Source organism: Bos mutus, chromosome 3, assembly GCF_027580195.1.
Source record: "Bos mutus isolate GX-2022 chromosome 3, NWIPB_WYAK_1.1, whole genome shotgun sequence".
Classification (NCBI taxonomy): domain Eukaryota; kingdom Metazoa; phylum Chordata; class Mammalia; order Artiodactyla; family Bovidae; genus Bos; species Bos mutus.
In genome coordinates, this window is record NC_091619.1 from 49,577,962 (window position 1) to 49,603,467 (window position 25,506).

A 25,506-nucleotide genomic window follows, 5' to 3' on the forward strand; every position below is an offset into this window, starting at 1 on the left:
AAAAAATGATATAAGCTGATAAAAAGCAGCCAAAAATATCTGATAAAGGATTGCTATCCAAAATATCAAAGAAATCTTAAAACTTAACAATGAGAAAACAAAATGCCCAATTAAAAAATGGGTCCAAGACCTCAAGAGACACTTCATTAACAAACCTGTACAGGGACTTCCCTGGTGGCGCAATGAAATGAGAATCTGCTGCCAACGCAGGGGACACAGGTTTGATCTCTGGTCCGAGAAGATTCCATATGCTGTGGGGCAACTAAGCCCATGTGCCCCAACTACTAAGCCTGCGCTCCAAACCCGAGAGCCACAACTACTGAGTCCTTGTGCTGCAACCAGTGAAGCCCGTGTGACTAGAGCCTGTGCTCCCTCCATGATAAGACCCAGCACAGCCAAAAACAGCTAACTAAATACAATTTTTTATATATATATATATATAAAGAAGATACATGGGGGTTGGGGGTGGGAAGCACAAGAGGAAGGGGAAATATGTTTACTTATGGCTGATTCCTGTTATACGGCAGAAACCAACACAACATTGTAAAGCAATTACCCTCTAATTAAAAATAAATTAAAAAAAAAAAGATGGCAAATAAGCATATGAAAAGATGCTCTACATCATATGTCATCAGGGAGGTGGAAATTAAAACAATGAGATACACTACACTTTTAGAATTGCCAAAATCCTGATAATCAACAAAATCAAATGCTGGTAAGCATGTCAAGTAAGAACTCTCATTTAATGCTGGTGGGAAAAAAATGGCACAGCAACTTTGGATGACAATCTGGTATTTCTTGAAAACTAAACATACTCCTACTATACAATCCAGCAATCACACTCCTTGGTATCTCTTTACCCAAAGGAATTGAAAACTTAATGTCTACACAAAAATCTGCACACAGATGTCCACAGCAGCTGTATTTATATAACTGTGAAAACTGGGAAGCAACCAAGATATCTTTCAGTAGGTAAATGGATAAACAAACTGTGGTACATTCAGACCCTAGAATATTATTCAGCCCTAAAAAGAAATGAGCTATCAAGCCATGAATACATGGAGATATTTCAAATGCATATTATTTAAGTGAAAAAAGTCAGTCTGAAAAGGCTACAGACTGTATGATTCCAAGTATATGACATCCTAGAAAAAGTAAAATAATGGAGATATTAATAAGAAGGGAGTGGTGCCAGGAACTATGGGGCAAGGGAGGATAGATGAATAGGTAGAATAGGTTGAATTCCAGACTTGGACTAGTGATCTACCTTCATTTCCACTTGAATGTCTAACAGGCATCTCAAAATTTTAGTGTAACCAAAACTGAGCTCCTTATTTCCTCTCCAAACTGGGTTCTCTTGCAGGTATCTCCACCTAAGTATATGGCTACTCAGTCCTTCAGAATCCATCCAGTTGCTCAGGACCAAATTTTTGACTCTCTTCATATCCCATGTAAAAATCAGTCATCAAATTTTTTTTTTTTTTTTTTAGTCATCAAATTCTGATGGTTCTATTTTCAAAATTAAATCTGATCACTTATTACTTTCACTTATTACTTATTAATCTATGCCTAGATTACAGGCGGAGCCTGGTGGGCTGCTGTCTATGGGGTTGCAAAGAGTCGGACACGACTGAAGCGACTTAGCAGGAGCAGCAGCAGATTACAGAAAGAGCATCCTAAATAGTCTTCCTGCCTCTGACCATTTACTATAATTCTCAAGTCAGCAGCCAGAGTGATACTGCCAAAATATGTCAGATCATGTCAACTTTCTATTCAGAATCCACAAACTGCTCTCCATATCACTTGGAGTAAAAGTCAAAGAACGACCATGGTTCCAAGGATTATATAACTATACTACAGCCAATCCCTGCCCTTTACTTCTCTAACCATATCTCTCTGTATTGTTGCCTTGCTCATTTCTCCAGCATCCTTAATATTCTGTGAATATACCTGGCCTTCTTCTGCCTCAGGGCATTTTTACCTGTTGTTCCCCTGTCTGATATATTTTCACCAATAGCAATATGGCTTGTTCACTTAACAAGCTTGAGGTCTTTATACAAATACGATCTTCTTAATGAGGTCTTCCCTGACCAGTCTATATAAAATCACAACTTCCTCCCTCCTTAGTACCATCCACCCCCTCTTTCCCTGCTTCTGAGGAGAAAAGGAGGTTATGGAACTGGGAAAAGGGTGTATTACCACATAATAATAACATACATATTGTCTTAAAATTTTTACATATCCTATTAAAATAGTTCCATGAGAGAAGGAATTTTCTTTATTTTGTTCACTATTTCACCTGTAGCAACTAAAACAGAATCTAGCACATAACCAAAAAAGGCCAAAGATAAGCAAAGAAGGATAAAATAAAACTGCAAAAGCAGTTAACAGAATTTCCTTTTCTGTAATACTCAAATCTCTCAAAGCTAAGACAAATTTTAGATTTCATGAATTTATTTACTGAGTCAACAAAAAAATCTACTGAATGCCTGTTCTAAACTGTTTCAGGCACTGAGGAACAAGGTCTTTGCTTTCACTTCAAAGTGCTTTAAGCAGCAGAACAGCAAAATTTTACCTGCTATCACATTTTTCCCTTTTGCAGAACCAAAATAATTTCAAGCACAAATGCTAAACAAACACTATTTTGAGTGATAATTCAAAAATTAAAACAGTAATATTTGAAAGGAAACATTTTAAAACCATAGTTTCAAAATATAATTGGAAATTCAATATAGATTTAGAAAAAAATACCTTCAGTCATCACTGATGAAATTTAAAAAGGACTTGTGTCAAAATATAATTTTAATTCAAATCATATTTAGAAAATATCTTGCTTCAACACTGACAAGTTAATCATTACCAAGTAACTTCTGATGGAACCACTATGAGAGGTAAATCAATGTAACATTCCAGCTAAATGCCTATGAAGCAGTTCAGTGGAAAGGACAGCTCTATTCACTGGGGAAAGATTCTTCAAAAAGGTGAAAAAGCTGCTTTATGTTTAGTTCTAACATGCTCTCAACTCTGGCTGCACATCAGAAGCACCTGGGGGGGCTTTTGAAAAATACCAATGTCTGGGCCCAACCCTAACCAAATGAAACTCAATCTCTAGGGGTGAAGCCAGGCATCTGTCGTCGTTAAAAGCTCAAGTAATTCTGACCCACAACTGGCTTAAGAATCACTGTTCTACAAGTTCCAATTATTGATTGCTATTTCAAAGAGAAAGACACGGTTATTTATGTCAACTCTTTCCCACCACCAGTATTGATTGAAAAGATCTCCCAACACTAGTCACTGTCATTTATATGGTGTTTCCTCAGAGACTTCACCTAGAAGCCTTGGCCTACAGTCACATACCTGTTAGAACTGTCCTGCCAGAATCTGAAGACCCCAAAATGCATTATTTTACCAGAGGTGTCTCTGTATTATAAATAACTGACATTTTACTGAAAAGAGCAAACTCAATTTAAGCAAAAGATTTTGACATGCAGGTACTAAAGAGTAAATATTTGGAAAAACCAACTTAACAACAAGGTTTTTTTTTTTTTTTTAATTTTATTTTTAAACTTTACAAATCGTATTAGTTTTGCCAAATATCAAAATGAATCCGCCACAGGTATACATGTGTTCCCCATCCTGAACCCTCCTCCCTCCTCCCTCCCCATCCCATCCCTCTGGGTCGTCCCAGTGCACCAGCCCCAAGCATCCAGTATCGTGTGTCGAACCTGGACTGGCAACTCATTTCATACATGATATTATACATGTTTCAATGCCATTCTCCCCAATCTCCCCACCCTCTCCCTCTGGAACAGTCCATAAGACTGTTCTATACATCAGTGTCTCTTTTGCTGTCTCGTACACAGGGTTATTGTTAGCATCTTTCTAAATTCCATATATATGCGTTAGTATACCGTATTGGTGTTTTTCTTTCTGACTTACTTCACTCTGTATAATAGGCTCCGGTTTCATGCACCCCCATCAGAACTGATTCAAATGCATTCTTTTTAATGGCTGAGTAATACTCCATTGTGTATATGTACCACAGCTTTCTTATCCATTCATCTGCTGATGGACATCTAGGTTGCTTCCATGTCCTGGCTATTATAAACAGTGCTGCGATGAACATTGGGGTACACGTATCTCTTTCCCTTCTGGTTTCCTCAGTGTGTATGCCCAGCAGTGGGATTGCTGCGTCATAAGGCAGTTCTATTTCCAGTTATTTAAGTTTTTCCACACTGTTCTCCATAGTGGCTGTACTAGTTTGCATTCCCACCAACAGTGTAAGAGGGTTCCCTTTTCTCCACACCCTCTCCAGCATTTATTGCTTGTAGACTTTTGGATCGCAGCCATTCTGACTGGCGTGAAATGGTACCTCATAGTGGTTTTGATTTGCATTTCTCTGATAATGAGTGATGTTGAGCATCTTTTCATTTGTTTGTTAGCCATCTGTATGTCTTCTTTGGAGAAATGTCTATTTAGTTCTTTGGCCCATTTTTTGATTGGGTCATTTATTTTTCTGGAGTTGAGCTGTAGGAGTTGCTTGTATATTTTTGAGATTAGTTGTTTGTCAGTTGCTTCATTTGCTATTATTTTCTCCCATTCTGAAGGCTGCCTTTTCACCTTGCTAATAGTTTCCTTTGATGTGCAGAAGCTTTTAAGTTTAATTAGGTCCCAATTGTTTATTTTTGCTTTTATTTCCAATATTCTGGGAGATGGGTCATAGAGGATCCTGCTGTGATGTATGTCAGAGAGTGTTTTGCCTATGTTCTCCTCTAGGAGTTTTATAGTTTCTGGTCTTACGTTTAGATCTTTAATCCATTTTGAGTTTATTTTTGTGTATGGTGTTAGAAAGTGTTCTAGTTTCATTCTTTTACAAGTGGTTGACCAGATTTCCCAGCACCACTTGTTAAAGAGATTGTCTTTAATCCATTGTATATTCTTGCCTCCTTTGTAACAACAAGGTTTTTTAACACCCCCTCCACCAAAACAGACTTCCCTGGTGGCTCAGACGGTAAAGAATCCACCTGCAATGTGGGAGACCTGGGTTTGATCCCTGGATTGGGAAGTTCCCCTTGAGGAAGGCATGGCAACCCACTCCAGTATTCTTGCCTGGAGAATCCCATGGACAGAAGAGCCTGGCAGGCTACAGTCCGTGGGGTCACAAAAAGTCGAAGACAACTGAGTGACTAAGCACACACCTTCAAAATGGAGTTTTTTGGCTTATTTCCCTGAAACTTTTTAAAAATTACAATTGAAATTTAAACATATATAAAAATAGAACATAAAATCAACTCCCATGCAGTCATCACAACTGAGAATTATCAAATCCCGGTCAATCATATTTCATCTATATAACCTCCTATTCAACATCCCCTAAACTTGATAATTATGAAGCAAATCCCACACATAATACAATAGTTTCATCTAGGCTTTATTTTAATTTAGTGTAAACAATGCAGAAAGTACCCTGAAAAGATTTACATAGTAAGAATGACAGAAAAAGGTGATAACAGTTTATAAATATAAAAGGAAAATGACATGTGAGTTTCCTCTTTTCTACAATCTGTTGGTTACCTCTTACTAGACTAAGGAACACTGTACCTCTTGTCTTGGCTAGCTTAGACGTCACAGAGGTTTAGTTTCACAGGTAACAACCATTTCAAGTAGAATTCTTACCTGGGGTCTAGAGAGGTAATAAATAAAATTACTTAAAAAAAAAAAAAAAAAACAACTTTAATACTGATAATTACCAAGAAAACCAAAAACCTTTAATACTGATAATTACCAAGAAAACCAAAACCTGTTGGTAAACTCTTAAAAATTTTTTTCCAGCTTTCCTGAGGTATAATTGACACATAATAATTATATATATTTAAGGTACTCAACTTGATGTTTTGATATATGAATATATTGTGAAATGACAACCAAAATCAAGCGAATTAACATTTCCATCACATATAGTTACTGTTTTCTTTTTTTGGTGGTAAGACCACTTAAGACCTCTGTTCTTGACTTAGATTTGGGGTCTAAACCCAACTACTAGTTGTGTAATTTGAAATTACTTAATCTGTCATCTCTCACCTATAAAATGAGGATAATACAACTATTTTTTGGAAATCAGATAACATGTGTAAAGTGCCAAGCACAGTCCAGCACATAGTAGTTACCAAAGTGAGTCCATGTACTGACATGAACTAAATGTTATTATCAGGGCTGCTTCAAAACACTGAAATAACAAATAGCCTGGACAGCAAGTAGTTTCCAATCTGAAATACCTAAATTCCTTGGGCATATGAAAGTAATAATGTGGCAATCTTGAGTTGTAGCCAAACATTTCTTTTCAATGGGTTTCAAGTAAGTTCTGAGATCCTCAGAATAGTTTTTTTTTAAAAAGAAAACATGCAATTAGACAGAAAAATAGCGCTAGAAAATACAGTCAGAATAAACTGAATCACTTGTTCATTTATTCTAAGTGAGTGGGGTTAAAAATTAAGTACAAAGTTCCTATCTGTAGTTCAAGGTTAAAGGTTTTATTCTTACATCTTTTCTAATGAGTCTTAACCAGTTTGCTCAGAATGGTAATTAAATACTGTCTGCAAGAAACTGAATGCCAAGTCCTTTAAAAAAGCAATGAAATAGAGCAACACCTGGTCTTCATCTTCCCTCAGTTAAGCCATCTTAATATATTTACTTCCTTAATAAATCCTGAACAAATCCTAAACTTCGGTGCAACCACATTGTGCATTCAAACTTTATCATCACTATAGACAGTTGAAAACACTTTTTTTTTTTCTTCTTTTGGATGTATGGCTTTGTGATAGGTATATGACACACTCTCTCTCTTTTAATGAAAAAGGAATACAGAGAAGTTCGGCTTTGGTCTTGGTATTTGGCCCAAATCCTCCTTTTACAAAGCAGTTAGTCAGTATTCCAAAGGTCTAGCCCAAACTGAGCACCATTTCTGGCATTTATAAACCTGTGTGTGATCACTGATCTTGTGATTGTATGGGTGTAACAATCTCAGTAATCAGAACAATCATATCATTCAGATTTGTTATTCCCTGAATATTCACTTTCAAATATAAACATTCTAGACTCCACAAGAATGTCTTAAGACAACTTATAATTGTCTTAAATCTATCAAGGCTTAAGATTTAATCATAAAGTGTTACAAATTATCCTTTTCAATAGTTGAAGATGAAGAATTTTTGAGACATACCTAAACTTTGAACCTTGCTGCTGCTGCTGCTAAGTCGCTTCAGTTGTGTCCAACTCTGTGCGACCCCATAGACGGCAGCCCACCAGGCTCCCCTGTCCCTGGGATTCTCCAGGCAAGAACAATGGAGTGGGGTGCCATTGCCTTCTCCAACTTTGAATTTTAGTTCTTATTACATAATTTATCGGAAAACATTTTTCTGAATGTTTGTATTAACCGTCAATCTATTTTGCTAAGTGAAAAATTTTACAAATTGTTTATACATAAAATTATGTTTTCACAAGCAACATAATTACTACAGCATTCTACTCTTCTACTGACTGATAAAACAAGCATCTAAGAACATTTTTACTCCATTTCAACCAGTTTGGCCACCTGATGTGAAGAGATGACTCATTTGAAAAGACCCTGGTGCTGGGAAAGATTGAGGGCAGGAGAAGGGGATGATAGAGGATGAGAAGGTTGGATGGCATCACTGACTCAATGGACATGGGTTTGGGTGGACTCCGGGAGCTGGTGATGGACAGGGAGTGCTGCGGTTCATGGGGTTGCAAAGAGTCGGACACAATTGAGCGACTGAACTGAACTGAACCTGTCAATACTACTATTGTTAGCAATAAACTATAGTAATAGTTAATTTTTTAGATGAAATGATTCTTCTACTCTAGAAGTTCATCCTATCTTGGTGCTGTCTGGCTAAAGATAAAAACTAATTGAATTTTTGGTCATTGGCATTGGGTCAAAATGTACATCTCGTATACATCTCTACTTATAACGTACGTAGCAGCTTATCTCTATTGCTTTTTAGTAGAGAATCTCGTCTTAGCCTGGTGGAGTATTTTTACCTTGATAGTTATAGAAAAATCCCAACTCTTCCACTTCATAACTGGTATTCTCTAGTCTTCCTTTTCCTGTCTTTGTCACTCAAAGTCTATTCTACACTATTCAAAACTAAATTATCCACTGTTTTGCACTCTTCCCTGTGCTCACCTTGTCTTCTCACAGGAGTTCTTCCTCGAAGATGGGCTTTAGGCTTCTTCTATATTGTCCATAGTGCTGAACAATACAGAAGTGCCAGTCATTTAATATCTATTTACTAGTTCAGTAAAATCCAAGATATTACTAACTAGCTACCTTTGTGTCTCATATATCATTCTCCTTAATTTTAGATTATTCCATAAATAAACTATCCAAAGCTAAACATATCAAAGTTTAAGCAAATAAGAGGCTGCTTTTAACAAAAGATATAAGTGGGGGGTGGGGAGGGACAAACTGGGAGACTGGGAATTACATAAACATTAACGTAACAGTAAGGACCTACTGTATAGCACAGGGAGCTCTACTCAGTACTCCATAATGGCCCATATGGGAAAAGACTCTAAAAAAGAATGGATATGTGTATAACTGATTCACTTTGTTGTACACCTAAAACACAACACTGTAAATCAACTATACTCCAATAAAAATTTAAAAATAAAACAAACAAAACCCCCCAAAGATATAAATAATGTTGTCAGTGGAAGAGAAAACAGTGTATTAAGATTTAAGACAATGAAGGTAAATCATTTACTTTCTTCATGCCTTAGTCTACTATGGATTCTGCAAGGCAATTACATAAAGTCAAAATAACTGAGAAGGAAAATCGTAGTATTAATACTAACCTGAAAGTATGGACAAGATTTTTAAGTTGTGTGTAAATATCTCCTAATGTAATCTGAAGAGGTCCCAAAAGTCCAGGCAATCTGAAAATAAAAAATTTTATTTATTTTTTATTTTATTTATTTATAAAAAATAAATTTATCCTAATATATAATTATGCTGATACATTTAAAAATATAATTATATAGATACATTTTGGGGGTTCTTGCCTAAGTTTGGATATTTCATAGGTAGGTAACCATGACTCTGAGGTGGAAACACTTAAGCCAGGTTTAACTGGTGAGAAGTCATAAATAAATATTTCAAAGTAACTCCACACTCTATTTTGTAGTCTATGCTACAGAAAGAGGCACTGAAATGAAAAAATATTTTGGCTGGTATCTATATTCTTGTCTCTTTCTTACCTTTTCACTTTCAAATATTAAACAAATGGAAAGAACACAGGCCAGAGGAATTGCCCTCCAAATGGAGCATTATGGGAATGTGGATTTAATATTTATTAAATCCTTATGGTAAGGTAAAAACTGGTACATTTCTAGAGAGCAATTTGACAATATATACTAATATTTTAAATGCAGACACTGTTTGACCCAACAGTTTTAATCAATACTATACAAAATTTATCCTAAAGAAATAATCAAACATTAAAAAAAGACGGTTATTGGAGAAGTATTTTAGTAGTGAAAAACTGGCAACAAATGTGTCAGTAGATGGTTATATAAATTATGATGTAACTATAAAATAAAACCTTTAAAATATCATCAATCTATATATTTTAATGTGGAAAGATATTCATGATAAATGTTAAGTAGAAAATGCACACGAAGTTGTCCCATTTTTTATAAAACCATACATATTATAATACAATTGTGTATCACACATAGTATATATCAAGCATGTCATTTTCTCTAGGTTTAGACTATAACAGATGGAACCAAAGGGAATGAATATACACACATCATATATATCACATATATGCCAGGGATGAACATCAAAATATTAATAGTAATTACTGTGATTACAGTGATTTTCACTTCTTTAATTATATCATTTTGCACAGCCTAACCCTTCTGGAATAAGCATGTATTACTTAAAAAAAATTATATAAGTTTAAAACATGTTCCAAAATACAGAAAAAATAATAACCCCTCATTTCTATTCCCAGATTTAGCCTCCCAATATTTTGCTCCATTTGCTTCATTTTTCCTTTTTTTTTTTTGCGGTATCTTCAAGTAAACCATGTCCTTTGTTTGACCCCTAAATTACTCTTTATGTATCTAAATACAAGTGCATTTTTGTATAAAACCATAATAAAATCATATTTAACCAATAGTTCCTTAATATCATCTAATACCCAGCTCATAGTTCACTTTCTTTGATTCTCTAAAATAAATTTTTTGTATAATTGGTTTCTTCCAATCAGAAACCAGAAAAGGTCTTACTTTTATAATAAAGTGTTAACTTTCATAATGAGAAAAATAATTAACTGCTTTCATAAACAATGAAACAAAAAAAACCCCTATGTCACTATTATTTTGTTTTCAGTATTATTTGTGCTTCTCCTTCTTTTAATTATTCTACCTCTTCTTAGATTTAGTTGTCACCCGAATATTAATAACTTGGTATTTTTTAGTAAGGTTCCTTTTGGGATCTCCTGTTGCAGCTAAAACCCATAAGGGACAGAATTCCTTCAGTGACATGGCTGTGTGGTCTTAAATTTAAAAGTGGGTACTTTCATTAGCTAAAAAGTCTAGAAAACCATTTTCACCTAAACCTTTACCTATTAATTACATACTAGCATAGTTAATCTATCCCAACTTTGAGAACCTATGTAACTAAAATGAAGGATTGATACCTTTTTATCCTAAGTCAGACAGCTGGTAACTTATATTGTTATATAAATTAAATTTTAACAGAAACATATGTACAAGTATGAAGAATGGAAAAAAGGCAAAACAGACTATATATGAAGTCTTAACACATAACAAGCATTCAATAAATATTAAACACTTATTTAAAATGTAAACTTTAGAAAAGTAAGCTGTTCAAAATACTATGGCTGCTAGAAAAGGCCTTTTAATCTTTGTACTACTACAGAATTAAGGCTTCTTCATGTGCACAACACCTTAAGTAATGCGTGAAAAAACCGTTCTGTCTTTTCTGCTGAAGAGAAAAATGCAAGTTGAAAAGTTCAAGACATCCGTCACATCTCTGGAAAAAAGATTTTCAAGCTCCTTTTGAAAGAGAAACCAAGACTGCAATTTTCAAATGTCATTTATGACTGGGCTAATTACAAGAACAACAATTTCCACTACGGGAAGCTCAAAACTAAAGTGCAAAACTCAAGCTTCTGAGTGTGAAATGGTTCTCTGAATATGCATATACACCGAGTAAGTCAATAAACCATTAAACCTTTATAAAATCTTATCCACATGTGAAACTGATGACACATTTACCACAAATCAGTATTTAAATGGGTCCAGCTCTGATATTTTTTTCCCTGACTTCACTGGATTATTGAATGGAAGTGAGGTAGTTTGGTTTTCTAGTCCCATAATCTCAACTTTTGTCTTTATTATGTGTCTCTGTCTTCAGCACAAAACAATTTCAATATGCTTTGGCAGAACACCTTAAAGATGCAAGTTTCTCAGGTGAAGAAATCCATGTAAACTTTATGTATTATTTTTCAAAATTAAAAAATCAAGGATTACACCTACAACTTATAAACCCACAAATATCAAATTGATTTTTAGATATTATAAAAGTGGAATGATAATTACATACTTACACTTTATTCAATTTTTCAAGTACGATGCGTTTTCTGATCTGGTTCTGAGAACTTGAATCTATCAGTGGAAAGGTGGGATCATGCTGAATCACATTTTTAAACAAAGCAAAATAAAATCATAAATTTATATTCTTTCTTTGATAATAACACATTAAAACACAAAAGTTTATACCTATGATATGGAAGACTAAAAATGAGACTTCAGAAGCAGAAGATTTAAATTTGAGTATCCACTTAGTCAGCAGGCTGGTGTGAACTTCCTTGATCATCTGCCCTCTTTTGAGAGCCTTTTCTCATCTGTATAATAGGGATACTAACACATGTTGAAAATGTATAGAACAAGACTTTATAAAATGCTAAATGTCATATAAATGTAGGAGATTAAAGGACTAAAACTATCAAATACTATAAATATATTTTGGGAAACTCCAATTCTAGAAATGGCAGACAAGATAATTCAAACCACTCTTCTTGCGGAGAACTGAGAAAGAGAACAAATGTGGGAAAAAACCCACATTTGTTTGAAAGAATCAGAGAGCTAAGTAAGACGGTAAAGAATTATGGTCTGAGATTTTGGAGAAAGTAATTCCAGAGAAGGCACTGACTAATTCTAGAAGAGGCAATTTAGATACTGAGAACCTAAGCATCAAAGTTTGGGGCATGCCAAAAAGGAAGAGGTACTGTCAACCTTCCCTGAACTTGAGACCAATGAGAATGAATAGGAAACAGCCTCGCTGCTGCAGGGACTGAAGCCCAGCTTCAAATCACCTTGATCACTGACTGGATGAAAGTGATTTGGGACGGCTGCAAAGCTGCCAGAAGCAAACACAAATCTGCTCTAGACGAAGATAACATCAGCCTAGGTTTCAAGTTATCTCTGTAATTTTTTATTATATGATGTTTGCCACATAAAATAGGACAATATGACCATAATCTGAAACACAAGTTCATAAAATCAACCCTTAAGGAAATCCATGTAATGAAACTATCAGCCTTATTTAGAATAACTATGCTGAATATATTAAAAAAAAATGACAAGATGAAAAATTTTAGCAGAGAATGGGAAACCGTATAAAACAAAGAAATGAAACCCCTAGTAACTGAAAAATATAGTATTTAAAAGAACTCAATGGATAGATTTAATAACACAGTAGAAAGGACTGAAAAGAGAATATTCATTTGGAAAATATCCAGAATGAAACATAGTCACACACCTCTCCCTTTCAGGGGTAATGCAAAGTGCAGGAGAATATAAAAGACAGAAGATACAGTGAAAAAGACTAACATATCTGCAATTGGAGTACCAGGTAGAGAGGAAAACGAAAATGGGACAGAAACAATACCTGAAGAGGTAATACCCGAGAATATTCCAAAACTAATGAAAGAAATCACAGATTTAAGTATGTAACAGTCAAAATAATAAATACAAATAAAATCACATTTAGGCAAAGCAATAAAAAACTGATGGTAATCAAGGGGACAAAAAGAAAAAAACAAAATCTTAAAAGTAGCTAAAGGAAGAAGGTATTTTCAAATAAGAGAAAAAAATAGAGGCCAAAAGACAATGAATATGTATTTTTAGTGGGCTGTAAGAAAATAACTGCTAATTTAGAATTTAATGTCCAGGGAAATATCTTTCAAAAGTGAAAGTAAAATAACTTCCTGATAAATAAAACTGGGAAGATTCATCATTAGCAAACTGGCACTAATGAAATAAAAGGATATTCTTCAGGCCCACGGTGAATGTTCCCGGATGAAAGAACAGAAATGCAGAAGACATAAAGAACAGTAAGAGAGTAATTAACTGGGCAAATCCAACTCAACATTGATTATAAACAATCTTGTAGGATTTAAAAATACAGAGAGAATAAAAGTGCACAACAGTATGAGCATGTTAAGCTGAGTGGGTAAATGTAAGTTTCTAAGGTACTAACTGTCCAGGAAGCAAAGTATTAACTTATATTAAATTTTAGTAAGACACAGATTCAAGTTTTAATCTAGGGAAACCAATTAATGATTAGTAAAAGAACGTATAAAAACCAGCTAACAGAGGACAAAAAAATGGAATAATGATACTGGATCCAAAGAAAGAAAGGAGAGAAAGAACACAGAACAGATGGGACATGCAGAAAGCAACAAGTGAGATGGGAGATTTAAACCTAAATATATCAATTATGACATTAAATGTAAATAGACTAAATTCTTCACACAAAGGACAGAGATTATCAGTCTAGGCTTTTTTTTAAGATAGTCCTTAAAAATACTAATGAAAGAATGCTAATGTCAAAGTAGATCTTGTAAGACCAAAATTAAATAAATAAATGTAGAGAAAAATTACTCCGTATGTTAAGAGGTTTGATTTACCAAGAAGACATGACAATCTCACATTTACACCTAAGAACATGGTCTCAAAGTATTAAAATTCAGAAAACTAAAGGGAAAAATAATCTATAATTATGGCAAGAAATCTTGACCAACCTTTCCCATCTTTCTCAGTAACTTATGGAATAAGCAAACAAACAAACAAGAAAGAAAAGAAAAATCAACAGTGCTTCTCAAACTGTAATGTGCACACATTTCCCCAGAGAGAAATAAGAACTCTGACTGATATTCCCCACCATAAACAAAAATCAATTCCAGATAAATTACAGATCTAAATGTTAAAGGAAACACAACAAAGCTTCTAGAAGATGAAATAATCCAAGCTAAGAAAAGATTTCTTAAAGAAGTCACTATGGGAACAATTAATAAACTGGGTTCAAGACACCATTAATAAAAATGAAAAGGAAAATCTCAGTGGAAGATATTTGTAATACACAAAAATGTGTTTGAATTCTGCACACAGAATTCCTACAAATCAACAAGAACTCCCTCCCCAGCACCCCATATTCAAACAGATGAATAGAAAAAAGGACAAGAACGGGTATGTCACAAAACAAACTATCCAAATGGCCAATAAGCAGAAGAAACAGTGCTCAACTCAATCATCAGAGAAATGTACTATAACCTAAAAGCAATACCATCAGAATGGTGAAAAGTAACAATATCAAGTATTGGTGAGAATGCAGAATCATGGAAACTGTCATAGATAGCAGAAAATACAAAGCAGAACCATTTTGGAAAACTGTTTGGCATTAACTAGTACAGTTGCATATATGCATACATTATGACCCAGAAATTCTAGTCCTAGATATATACCCAACAGAAATGCATACACATTAAGAGATATATATATACACAAAAAAAGTTCATAACAGCATCGTTCTTAATAGTTCCCCAAACTGGAAACAGCCTACTCATTAACATTAATAAATTGTGGTATATTTATATAATGGAATACCATACAGCAATAAAACTATGAATTACAACTATATGCAACACAAACATACATACTGGTTTGTTTTTTTTTTTGGCTACACTGTGTGGCTTGTGGGATCTTAGTTTCTCAACCAGGGATCGAATGCTGGCCCTTGCAGTGAAAGTGCCAAGTCCCAATCACTGGACTGCCAGGGAATTTCCAAGGGCTTCCCAGGTGGCGCTAGTGGTAGAGAAGTGAAGTGAAGCTGCTCAGTCGTGTCTGACTTTTTGCGACCCCGTGGACTGTAGCCTACTGGGTTCCTCTGTCCATGGGATTTTCCAGGCAAGAATACTGGAGTGGGTTGCCATTTCCTTCTCCAGGGGAACTTCCCGACCCAGGGATTGAACCCGGGTCTCCTGCACTGTAGGCAGACGCTTTACTGTCTGAGCCACAAGGGAAGCCTTGTGGTAGAGAACCCGCCTGCTAATGCAGGAGACATAAGAGATGCAGGCTCAATCCCTAGGTGGGCAAGATCCCTAGAGAAGGGCATGGCAAACCAATCCATTGTTCTTGCCTGGAGAATCCCATGCACAGAGGAGCCTGGTAGGTTACAGTCCATGGGGCTGCAGAGAGTCAGACATGACTAAAGTGATTTAGTACATATAGCACAATGTTGCATAAAATAAATTATATACAGAGTTAATTTATTTACATATAGTTCAAAATTGGGAAAACTATGTTATTATAATAGTCATTAACTCTGGAAAGAGGTAATGATTTGTAGGAGACATACTGGAGCTTCTGGTTTACTCAAATTTTGTAGCCTGAGTAGTGATTACATTGGTATATTCACTTATGATAATGCAATGAGCTGTACACTTACAGTCTGTGTTACAGCCTCGTGGGCTACAGTCCATGGGGTTGCAAACAGTCGGACACAACTGAGTGACTTCACTTTCTTTCTCAGAGAAGGCAGTGGTAACCCACTCCCGTACTCTTGCCTGGAAAATCCCATGGATGGAGGAGCCTGGTAGGCTGCAGTCCATGGGGTCTTTAAGAGTTGGACATGACTGAGCGACTTCACTTTCACTTTCAGTGAAAGAGGTTTAAAAACAGAAGCAGTCAAATTTAGGGATTAATTTTTTCTTCTTAAGGCTTATAAGCATAAAAATGATACAGGCATAAAAGAATATATAACTGAATGACAGAGATCAATGTTTTTCCAAGCTTCATGTAAAATTTATGGATGCTGTCTAATAATACAAGTATACTGTTGGGGTAGGTAACATTCTATACAAATATAAGAAATTTCTAAATTTTTTACTTTATTACTTTTACCCTCGTTTTAAATCTCCAAGCTGTCGTTTAATTTATAGCCATATTTACTCAGAAATCTTTAGTAACAAACTTCTGTGCTAACAACAAGGTTATCACCTATTTGTCTTCATGTCAAATTACTTCATTTCCCAAACTACACATCAACCAAAATAGGATAATTAAAATATCCCGTTAAATCTCAGTGGCATACATCACTTTCTACATATAACTACTTACATATAACTGAGTACCAATTATATGTCAGGTACTGCGATAAACGCTTTATATTCATTACTTTTAAAACTCATAACACTTGAGCAAGGGAAGCCATTTATAATCCCATTTACAGATAAGCAATTAGACTCAAGAGACTAAGTTTTTATACAGCTGTAAATGACAGAGCAGATAATCAAATCTAGGTTTACCCACGGAAAAGGCAATGGCACCCCACTCCAGTACTCTTGCTTGGAAAATCCCATGGACAGAGGAGCCTGTTAGGCTGCAATCCATGGGGTCGCTAACAGTCGGACACAACTGAGCGACTTCATTTACACTTTTATGCATTGGAGAAGGAAATGGCAGCCCACTCCAGTGTTCTTGCCTGGAGAATCCCAGGGACGGGGGAGCCTGGTGGGCTGCCGTCTATGGGGTCACACAGAGTTGGACACGACTGAAGTGACTTAGCATAGCATAGGTTTACCCAAAAGTGCTCTTTCCATTTTCTCCTATGTCCTCTATTTTCCCAATACGTCTCCTCTACTAAGTCATTTTCATTCATATTTTAAGTGAGCATGCTTTCCAAATATTAACCAAATATTTCACTATTCAATTCACAAATTTACTCCCATAAATGTCCAGAGTCCCACTGGAAATAAAACACAAAGATACACAACCTATGTAGAAATCTGAAAGCATATACACCAACAAAGAAAAAAGAAGTCTTTTCAGAGTCTAGACAGTCTATGAAAACTAGGTTTTAAAGAAAACTTTGTCCCACAATTCTAGGCTATTTCTACATTAGCGAAAAAAGGCTAAATACTCATGAAAATTTTCTAGGACAAACTTATTTTGAAAATAATAATGCTATTACTGGGCTTCCCTTGTGGCTCAGTTGGTAAAGAATCTGCCTGCAATGCAGGAGACCCTGGTTCGATTTTTGGGTTGGGAAGATCTGCTGGAAATGGGATAGGCTGCCCATGCCAGTATTCTTGGGCTTCCCTTGTGGCTCAGCTGGTAAAGAATCTGCCTGCAATGTGGGATCCCTCGGTTGGGAAGATCCCCTGGAAAAGGGAAAGGCTACCCACTCCAGTATTCTGGCCTGAAGAATTCCATGGACTGTATAGTCATGGGGTCACAAAGAGTCAGACACGACTGAGCGACTTTCACTTTCAATGTCAATACTGGAGATGGCATTTTAAACCAAATGATTAAGGGACTCTTCTTTCTTAAATTCTTTCAGTACTTTTCTTCCTGCTCCAAGATTTACTATGGTGGTTGCTCATGTATTAGCAGTATGGAAAAATCAAAATCATTAAAGGACTTCCCTTGTGGTCCAGTGGCTGGGACTCCACACTTCCAATTCAGAGGGGCTGGGTTTGATCCCTCGTGAGGGACCTAGATCCCATATGCTGCAACTATGAGTTTGCATGCCGCCAACTAATAAAAAAAGATCCCCGCACACCACAACAAAGACTGAAGATCCTACATGCCGCAGCTAAGACCTGGTGCAACCAAATAAATCAATATTAAAAAAAAAAATTGTCATTAAGACATACCTCTTCTGAGTCTTGTGATTTGGTGGTTTCTTCATTCAAAACATATCGTCCTCTATAAAACTCCCTGATCCTTAAATTTAATGTTTCAGTTTCTTTTTTCAAGTTCTCATAACTTGGCAGTGGTTTAATGGCTGTATCTGAGGATCTAAATGGTAAAGACTCATCCAAGCTGTTCAACTCCTGCAGGGCAGGGGAATGACTATCTGGGTCAGAGTTCGTATCATCTTCATCAAGTTCTTCTTCTTTAACCAGAGGGGTTGAGGAGGATTTTAGACATACAGATGCATAATTCTGGCCATACAAAAACCTCAAAGTTTCTTCTGTCTTCCACTCAATCAAAGTCTCTTTCAGGGCTTTAAGTAAGTTTGCCTTTGCAATTTCAGGGCACACCTGCAATGAACTGGAAGCTGACCCAGAAACTTGGTTTGATTTGGCAAATTTCCTCTTAAAATGTTCAGCACTTTTCTTACTTATGCCTACAAGAGTTACTTTTGAACTACTGTATTTAGTATCAGAAATTTCTGAAGCTTCTAATTTTTTTTGCAGAGAACTATTTGAAGAAATCTGTGTATTTACATTCTGTAAAGGAAGTTCACAAGCAGTAGCTTTCTCCTGATTATCTAATCTGCAATTGCCTAACTGCTCAGTGACATCTACTACTGTTTGCTCTTTGCTTTCATGTTGAGAGTTAACTTTTTGACCAGCTTTCTTTTTCATTATGCTTTTTTCGTGCAGCTGTGGCCTTGTTGCATTTGGTCTGTTTCCTGGTAGAATGGAGGAAACAAAGTCTTGCTCATTATCACTGCTACTATCACTATGACTGCTAGAAGAACTAGATTCATAATGCTTCTCAAAATGGCCAGGACTGTCAATATCTGATGTTTTAATGGCTTTGCTGCATAACTGTATTTCTTCTCCAGAAGGACCACTGTTGAGAGAAAGAAATAAAAACTGTAACACAGAAACAAAATGTCCCAGAAAATTTGTACTTTGTAACTTTCAAGATAAAAATTTTATTCCCTAGGCAAGGCTTTATTTACAGGCTAATATTTACCTAGGCCTATATATACACACACACACATTTCAGAAGAAAGCTATAATTCTGTAATTTCTCTACATCATATCTGATATAGTTCTCTTTCCATCTTCTTCCCTTATCTTTTCTCCTTAATTATTTTAAGTGTTTTAAGAGTTGAGCAAAAAGAAGAAAAACAAAACAAGAAATCAAACCATATCTGCAAACAAAATCCCACAAACTAACACTCAATAATTTCATCCCACTGAATTATTTTGAATTTTGCTCACTCCAATTCTGTAATGAATCCATAGTTTTTTTTTCTTTTAAGGTTTCTGATAACTTCATTACCGGTTTCTCAAAAAAAAAAAAAAAATACTGTAGGAACTCTGTTCAGATTTTGAATATTTAAAAAAAGATGTTTAAGCATTTTCCAATTCTGGCTGATAGTTATGTAGAAAATTGCATTAAATGAAAAATATAAGAAAGTCATAGCAAAAGAAAAAGTTGGCAAATCAACATTAATCAATGAAAGATACTTGAAAGTCCAGAATTAAGACACAAGGATAATAATTAAAGACAACAGTTTTCCCTTTGACTATGTTACTTTAATTTTTAGATTAGGTTTATAAAAGATTAAAAAATATGAACGAGTAAAGGCAAAGAGAAGTGTTGTCTATACAAACGAGAAAGATGAGGGGAGGAGATCAATTACCCTTAAGCAAATGCACAAATGAGAACTTTAAAAGGTCAGGATGGGAAGGATTCTGGGTCAAGAAGTACTGCAAGAGTCGTGAAAGGGTATATAGGAAATCTCTACTTTTCACACAATTTTTCTGTAAACTGCTCTCCAAAAACTGGCTATTCCAATTTTTAAAAAGGTTTTTAAAGTGAAATAAAGTAATTCAGCAACAAAAAAGCATGCTTGGGGAAAGTATAAAAGAAGAATAAAAGCAGAGTTGAAAACAAGGTTCTGGATAGAAATGGAGAAAAAAAGATAGTAAGTTTATTCAGTATCAGGTAACATTTTTAAAGTTAGAATTTAGCCTAGACAGTCATGGTCTACTGTAACTGAAGTACAATTTCAAAAAACTTAGAACTGAATTTTCATGTACACTTTCTCTCAGAATTGTAAGGTAATTACATTTTTCATACTATTTCAAACCCATAAATTGAAGATTTATATCAATTAAAGAGTATCTAGCTTGTGCTCAATTCCATATAACTAAGGCAGTGATTAATAACCAGGAAAATTTACTCTGGAAGATAAAAGGGTATGTTTTGAGAGAAGATCGTGGCTGGGCAAGCAATGTCACTAGGAAAGTTTAGGAAAAAATACAACTTGGAATTTCTATTAATGCTTTAAACACTCTTTCAAATAATTAAATAGCTGATACATTAATGTTTGAAATTCTACAAAATAAGGCTATAAAAACCTTTCAACAAATGTAATTGGCACAATTTGGTTGACAAAGAAGCACAGTATTTCAGATGGAAGCTGTATTTGTGTCGTATTTCAACAGGTTCAATTAGACTTCCTTGGTAGGAACAGCTGTACAGTAAATCATACAGATCAAACACATCATCTTACCATCACAAAAGAAAAAAAGCTGTACAAGGCAAATATTTCTTTGTGTGGGCTAGAATGGGCACTTACATAATGCACCAGCACAGGAAGTCCAAGAGTTCATATCACCTGGGTTACTCTTAATGTTTCTATTAACATGAATATACAGAAGGTAAGTGATACTGATTCAACCATACCTTTGTCCATCCTGTAGCAGCTGAAAATCAGGATGTCTGTGACAAGAACACAGGAATAAAAAATTGAAAGCACCTGATATGTCAAACACTTGAAGGTGGTTCATTATAACCACTTTGGACAGAAAATATAACAAAAAGCAAACAGTTCATATAAAAATTTTTAAGAAAAAATATTAAATGACAACATATTGTAAAACTCATCCATAAGAAATCTGGATTAATCTTTTTTGTCCAAAATTTTCTCATATTTCTGGACTAAGTTCCATAAGCCCAAGAGTTTCCCTGACTAACCTGCTAAAGTAAATCTCTCCCTTCTCTAAATTTTAGTCATCATTGTCTTTACAGTTAATACACATTAATCATGTACTCTTCTATGACCTAATACAGAAATTTTATCTTAAGTGTCTTACTTTTCATATGTTTAAGTCTAGTTTCTTAACTAGACTACAAGCTTGTTGAGGGCAGAGATTATTATAATTCTCCTGTATTTTGTTTATATGGTAAGACTTTTTGCCCTAATTGATAAAGCAGTTGTAGTGCAGCATTGTTGTGAGGTATGTAGGTCAGGTGGTTTAACTCTAGGAAAGTTTTGCCTTGTAATATCAAAATCACATTTAGCTAGGCATCAAGGATATCAAAAACAGGAGGAAAAAGTTCTTACAAAGCTAAGTACAAAAGGAACAAATACAACAGCAAATGAGTTCAAGAGAACATGAAAACTCTGTAAAGTACTACAGAAGTACTCAGAAAAAGTACATCCTAAAAACTACATATTCAAAGAAGAACTAAATAAATGGATCAGTATTCTACATACTTACCAACAGATTCAGTATTGTCAAGGAGTCAGTTCTTCTCAACTTGATCTACAGATTCAATGCAACCCCAATCAAAATCCCAGCAAATTATTTTATGGATATCGACAAACTGATCCTGAAGTTTTTATGGAGAGGCAAAGACCCAGAATAGCTAACACAATACTAAAGAAGAACAAAGTTGGAGAATGACACTTCCTGATTCCAAGACTTACTATAAAGCTACAGTAATCAAGACAGGGCAGTGTGGCACTGGTGAAAGAAGAGACAAAAAAGATTAGTGGAAAAAAACAGAGAGGCCAGAAGCATCCCACATGGATACAGTCAATTGATTTTTAACAAAGGAGTAAAGGTAACACAATGGAGAAAATATAGTTGTTTCAAAAAATGATGTTCCACATGCAAAAAAATTATTCTAGACAGAGACCTTATACTCTTCACAAAAATTAACTCAAAATGGATTACAGACCTAAACGTAAGATGCAAAACTGTAAAACTCCTAGAAGATTACACAGGAGAAAACCTAGATGACTTTCTAGATACACACCAAAGGCATGATCCATGAAAAAAGAATTGATGAGTCAGACTTTATTAAGTTCTGTGAAAAATACTGTCAAGAGAATAAAAATATAAGACACAGACTAGGAGAAAACATTTGCAAAACACAAATTTAATGAAAGACTGTTATCCAAAATATCAAAGCACACTTAAAACTCAACAAGAAAACAAACTCAATTAAAACATGGGCCCAAGACCTTAACAGATACCTCACCAAAGAAGATAAACAGATGATAAATAAGTATATGAAAAGATGTTCTACACCACAGTTCATCAGGGAAATGCAAATTTAAAAAATAATGGAAAAACAAACAAAACAAAGAGACATCACTATACATCTTTAAGAATAACCAAAATTCAGACCATCAATAAGATCAAAAAGTCTGAGTGTTTGTGTCCCCTCATCACCAAATTCATATGTTAAATCCTAACTCAGTGTGACAGTATTAGGAGGTGAGCCCTTTGGAAGTGATTAGGTCACAGGGGAAAATCTTTCTCCAATGGGATTAGTGTCTTTATAAGTGAGGCCAAAGAAATCCCTCTCCATCCTACCACATGAGGACAAAACCAGAAGTCTTCAACCCAGAAGAGGCCCTCACCCAATCACACTGGCACCCTGATCTCAGATTTAAAATCTCTATAGCTGTGAGAAGAAATTCTTCTTGTTTATAAGCTACCCAGTCCATGCCATTTTGTTGTATCAGCCTGAACAGACTAAGACATGCACCAAAGAGCTCCCCAAAGAAGATATACAGATGGCACACAAGCATATGAAAAGACGCCCTACCTCATGTGACATCAGAAGTGCAAATAAAATAATGAGATATTATTGAACACCTATTAGTATAGCCAAAATCCAGACAGAGCACTAACACTATCAAATACTGGTAAGGATGTGAAGAAAAAGAAACTCTCATTCATTGCTGGTGGGAATGCAAAATGGTACAGTCACTTTGGAAGACATCTTGGAGACATCTTACAGAAACTAAACATACTCTTTACCACACAATCCAGAAATTATACACGGTGGTATTTATCCAAAGGAGTTGAAAACTTATGTCTACACAAAAACCTGTATGCTATGCTTACAGTAGCTCTATTCATATGTCAAAACTTGGAAGCAACCAGGACATTCTTCAGTAGGTAAATGGATAAATTCTATAGTAAATTCAGACAATGAAATTTTATTCAGTGCTAAGAAGAAAAGAGCCATCAAATTATGAACAAACAGGGAAAAAATTAAATGTGTTAAGTGACAGAATCCAGTTTGAAAAGGCTACATACTATATAGGACTCCAACTATATGACATTCTGGAAAAGGTATAACCACTGGGACAGTAAAAAGATAAGGGGTTACAGAAGTTTGAGAGTAGGAGATGAACAGGTAGAACACAAAGGATTTTTAGGGCTATAGAACTACTCTGTATGATAGTGTAACGGTACCTTCAAGTTATTATACATCTGTCCAAACCCCAAATGGTTCAATACCAAGAGTGAGCCCTAGTGTAAACCATGGGTGTGGGTGATAATGATGTGTCAATGTAGGCTCATCTATGTATGCTAACTTTGATGGGGGATACTGATAGGGGAAGTTAGGCATGTGTGTGGGCAGGGGCTTTATGGGAAAATCTCTGTGTCTTCCTCTCCATTTTGCTGTGACCCTAAAATTGCTCTAGTAAACAAAGTCAGTTAATAGAAAAAAAAAAAAAAAAAAAAGAGTACATACAAGGAAATAGATGTGCACTAAAGAGAAACTAAGTCACTGAACATAAACTCCATTTAAAAGGAAAAACAGGGCTGCAATGAAGGTAATAGTGCCAAGAATTTCCGTTTTAAAAAGCGAAACTAAATGGATATATGGAACTGGAAGTCATTTCAGTTATGACATTTAAAGGCTGCCAATCAAAAACATCAGAGTTGCAAGTATTTTTCTATATAATTAAACATCACAGCATCAATCATATAACTATTGCCTAGATAATCCATTCATCTTTTGTTTAGCATACAAGGCACTGCAGGGGATGGATTCATTGGCAATCCTCTCCTTAGTTATGGGAGGCACTGCTAGCTGATTAAGGCATTCTTTCCCATTACACATCTAAGAACCACCCATCAGCATACATTCCTGTTCTAGAGATTCCCCTACAGTTCAGAAACTCCCCCAAGACCAATAATAAAAAATTCAGAAGACAAAATAAGGCAATAATCAGAGAGTTCCCTGAGAATAAAAATTTAATCTATTTTTTCCTTTCCTTAGTCCTTCAGCAATCATCCAAATTATTCTGTTTACCCTGCTTCTTCCCACTCATGAAAACTCTAGTCACAGGAGCTACCTTGGTTTGGTGTTACTCAAAGAAAACAAATGACACTGCTTGGATGGTGACAAGTCTTGACTTCTCCAGTGCATATTTATAACTCCCATTAAGAGCTTTTTTAGCATACTAAATAATATGCTAACGTCTACAACAGAGTGTTTTATTGCCTGTTGACTACTTCCTCCCACTTCCATTTGTAGTTTTCTCATTCTTCCTATCCCACATCCTCGACCGAGTCTTCTAGGCTAAAATTATCAAGGTCCAGTACCATGCAGCTGTCTGGCATTTGGTCCTACACCGGGATCTGAGTATCAGTGTAGGGAAAAAAATGTGTATAGACCCAGTGATTCTCAACTAGATTCTTGTTCTAACTAAATGGCTAATCTGTAAATACAGGGTATATTCCATCATTCAACAAATTCCTCCAAAAATAAAATTCTGAAATATTATACATGTGGACTATTCTGGGTATGTTAAATAATACAAAGAATAAGTTCCTATTTTTAAGGACATTACAATTTAGTAGGAGGAAAATGCACATTCTAAGAGATTTACAAGTAACCATCCTCATGAGAGGAGAAGGCAGTGGCACCCCACTCCAGTACTCTTGCCTGGAAAATCCCATGGACGGAGCCTGGTAGGCTGCAGTCCATGGGGTCGCTAAGAGTCGGACACGACTGAGCGACTTTACTTTCACTTTTTCCTTTCATGCATTGGAGAAGGAAATGGCAACCCACTCCAGTGTTCTTGCCTGGACAATCCCAGGGACGGGGGAGCCTGGTGGGCTGCCGTCCATGGGGTCGCACAGAGTCGGACACGACTGAAGTGACTTAGCAGCAGCAGCAGCATCCTCATGAGAATGATGTGGCTACTACTATCATCCCACGTTACAGATAAAAAGACTGAATATTGAAAGACTAAGCAGCGTGCAGAAAGTCACACAGCTAGTAAGTGGTAAACCCAGGTATCAAACCCAGCCAGCATGGCTC

The 25,506-nt window shown here is 35.6% G+C and overlaps 1 protein-coding gene across 12 annotated transcripts in view; it reads right to left on the reverse strand.

Annotated features, from left to right (window-relative positions):
• RPAP2 (RNA polymerase II associated protein 2) overlaps positions 1–25,506 on the reverse strand; it is a 130,756-nt gene that overhangs the window by 80,792 nt on the left and 24,458 nt on the right. For 9 of the 12 annotated variants that reach the window (XM_070367683.1, XM_070367686.1, XM_070367684.1 and 6 more), the window contains 4 exons: positions 20,833–20,868; positions 18,054–18,981; positions 11,664–11,746; positions 8,878–8,958 (listed from right to left, as the gene is read on the reverse strand). In XM_070367683.1, coding sequence (XP_070223784.1) covers positions 8,878–8,958; positions 11,664–11,746; positions 18,054–18,981; positions 20,833–20,868 — 1,128 coding nt within the window. Of the gene's footprint in view, positions 1–5,601; positions 5,684–8,877; positions 8,959–11,663; positions 11,747–18,053; positions 18,982–20,832; positions 20,869–25,506 lie in introns of those variants that run through there. The other 3 variants (XR_011463672.1, XR_011463674.1, XR_011463673.1) reach the window with 3 other exon arrangements.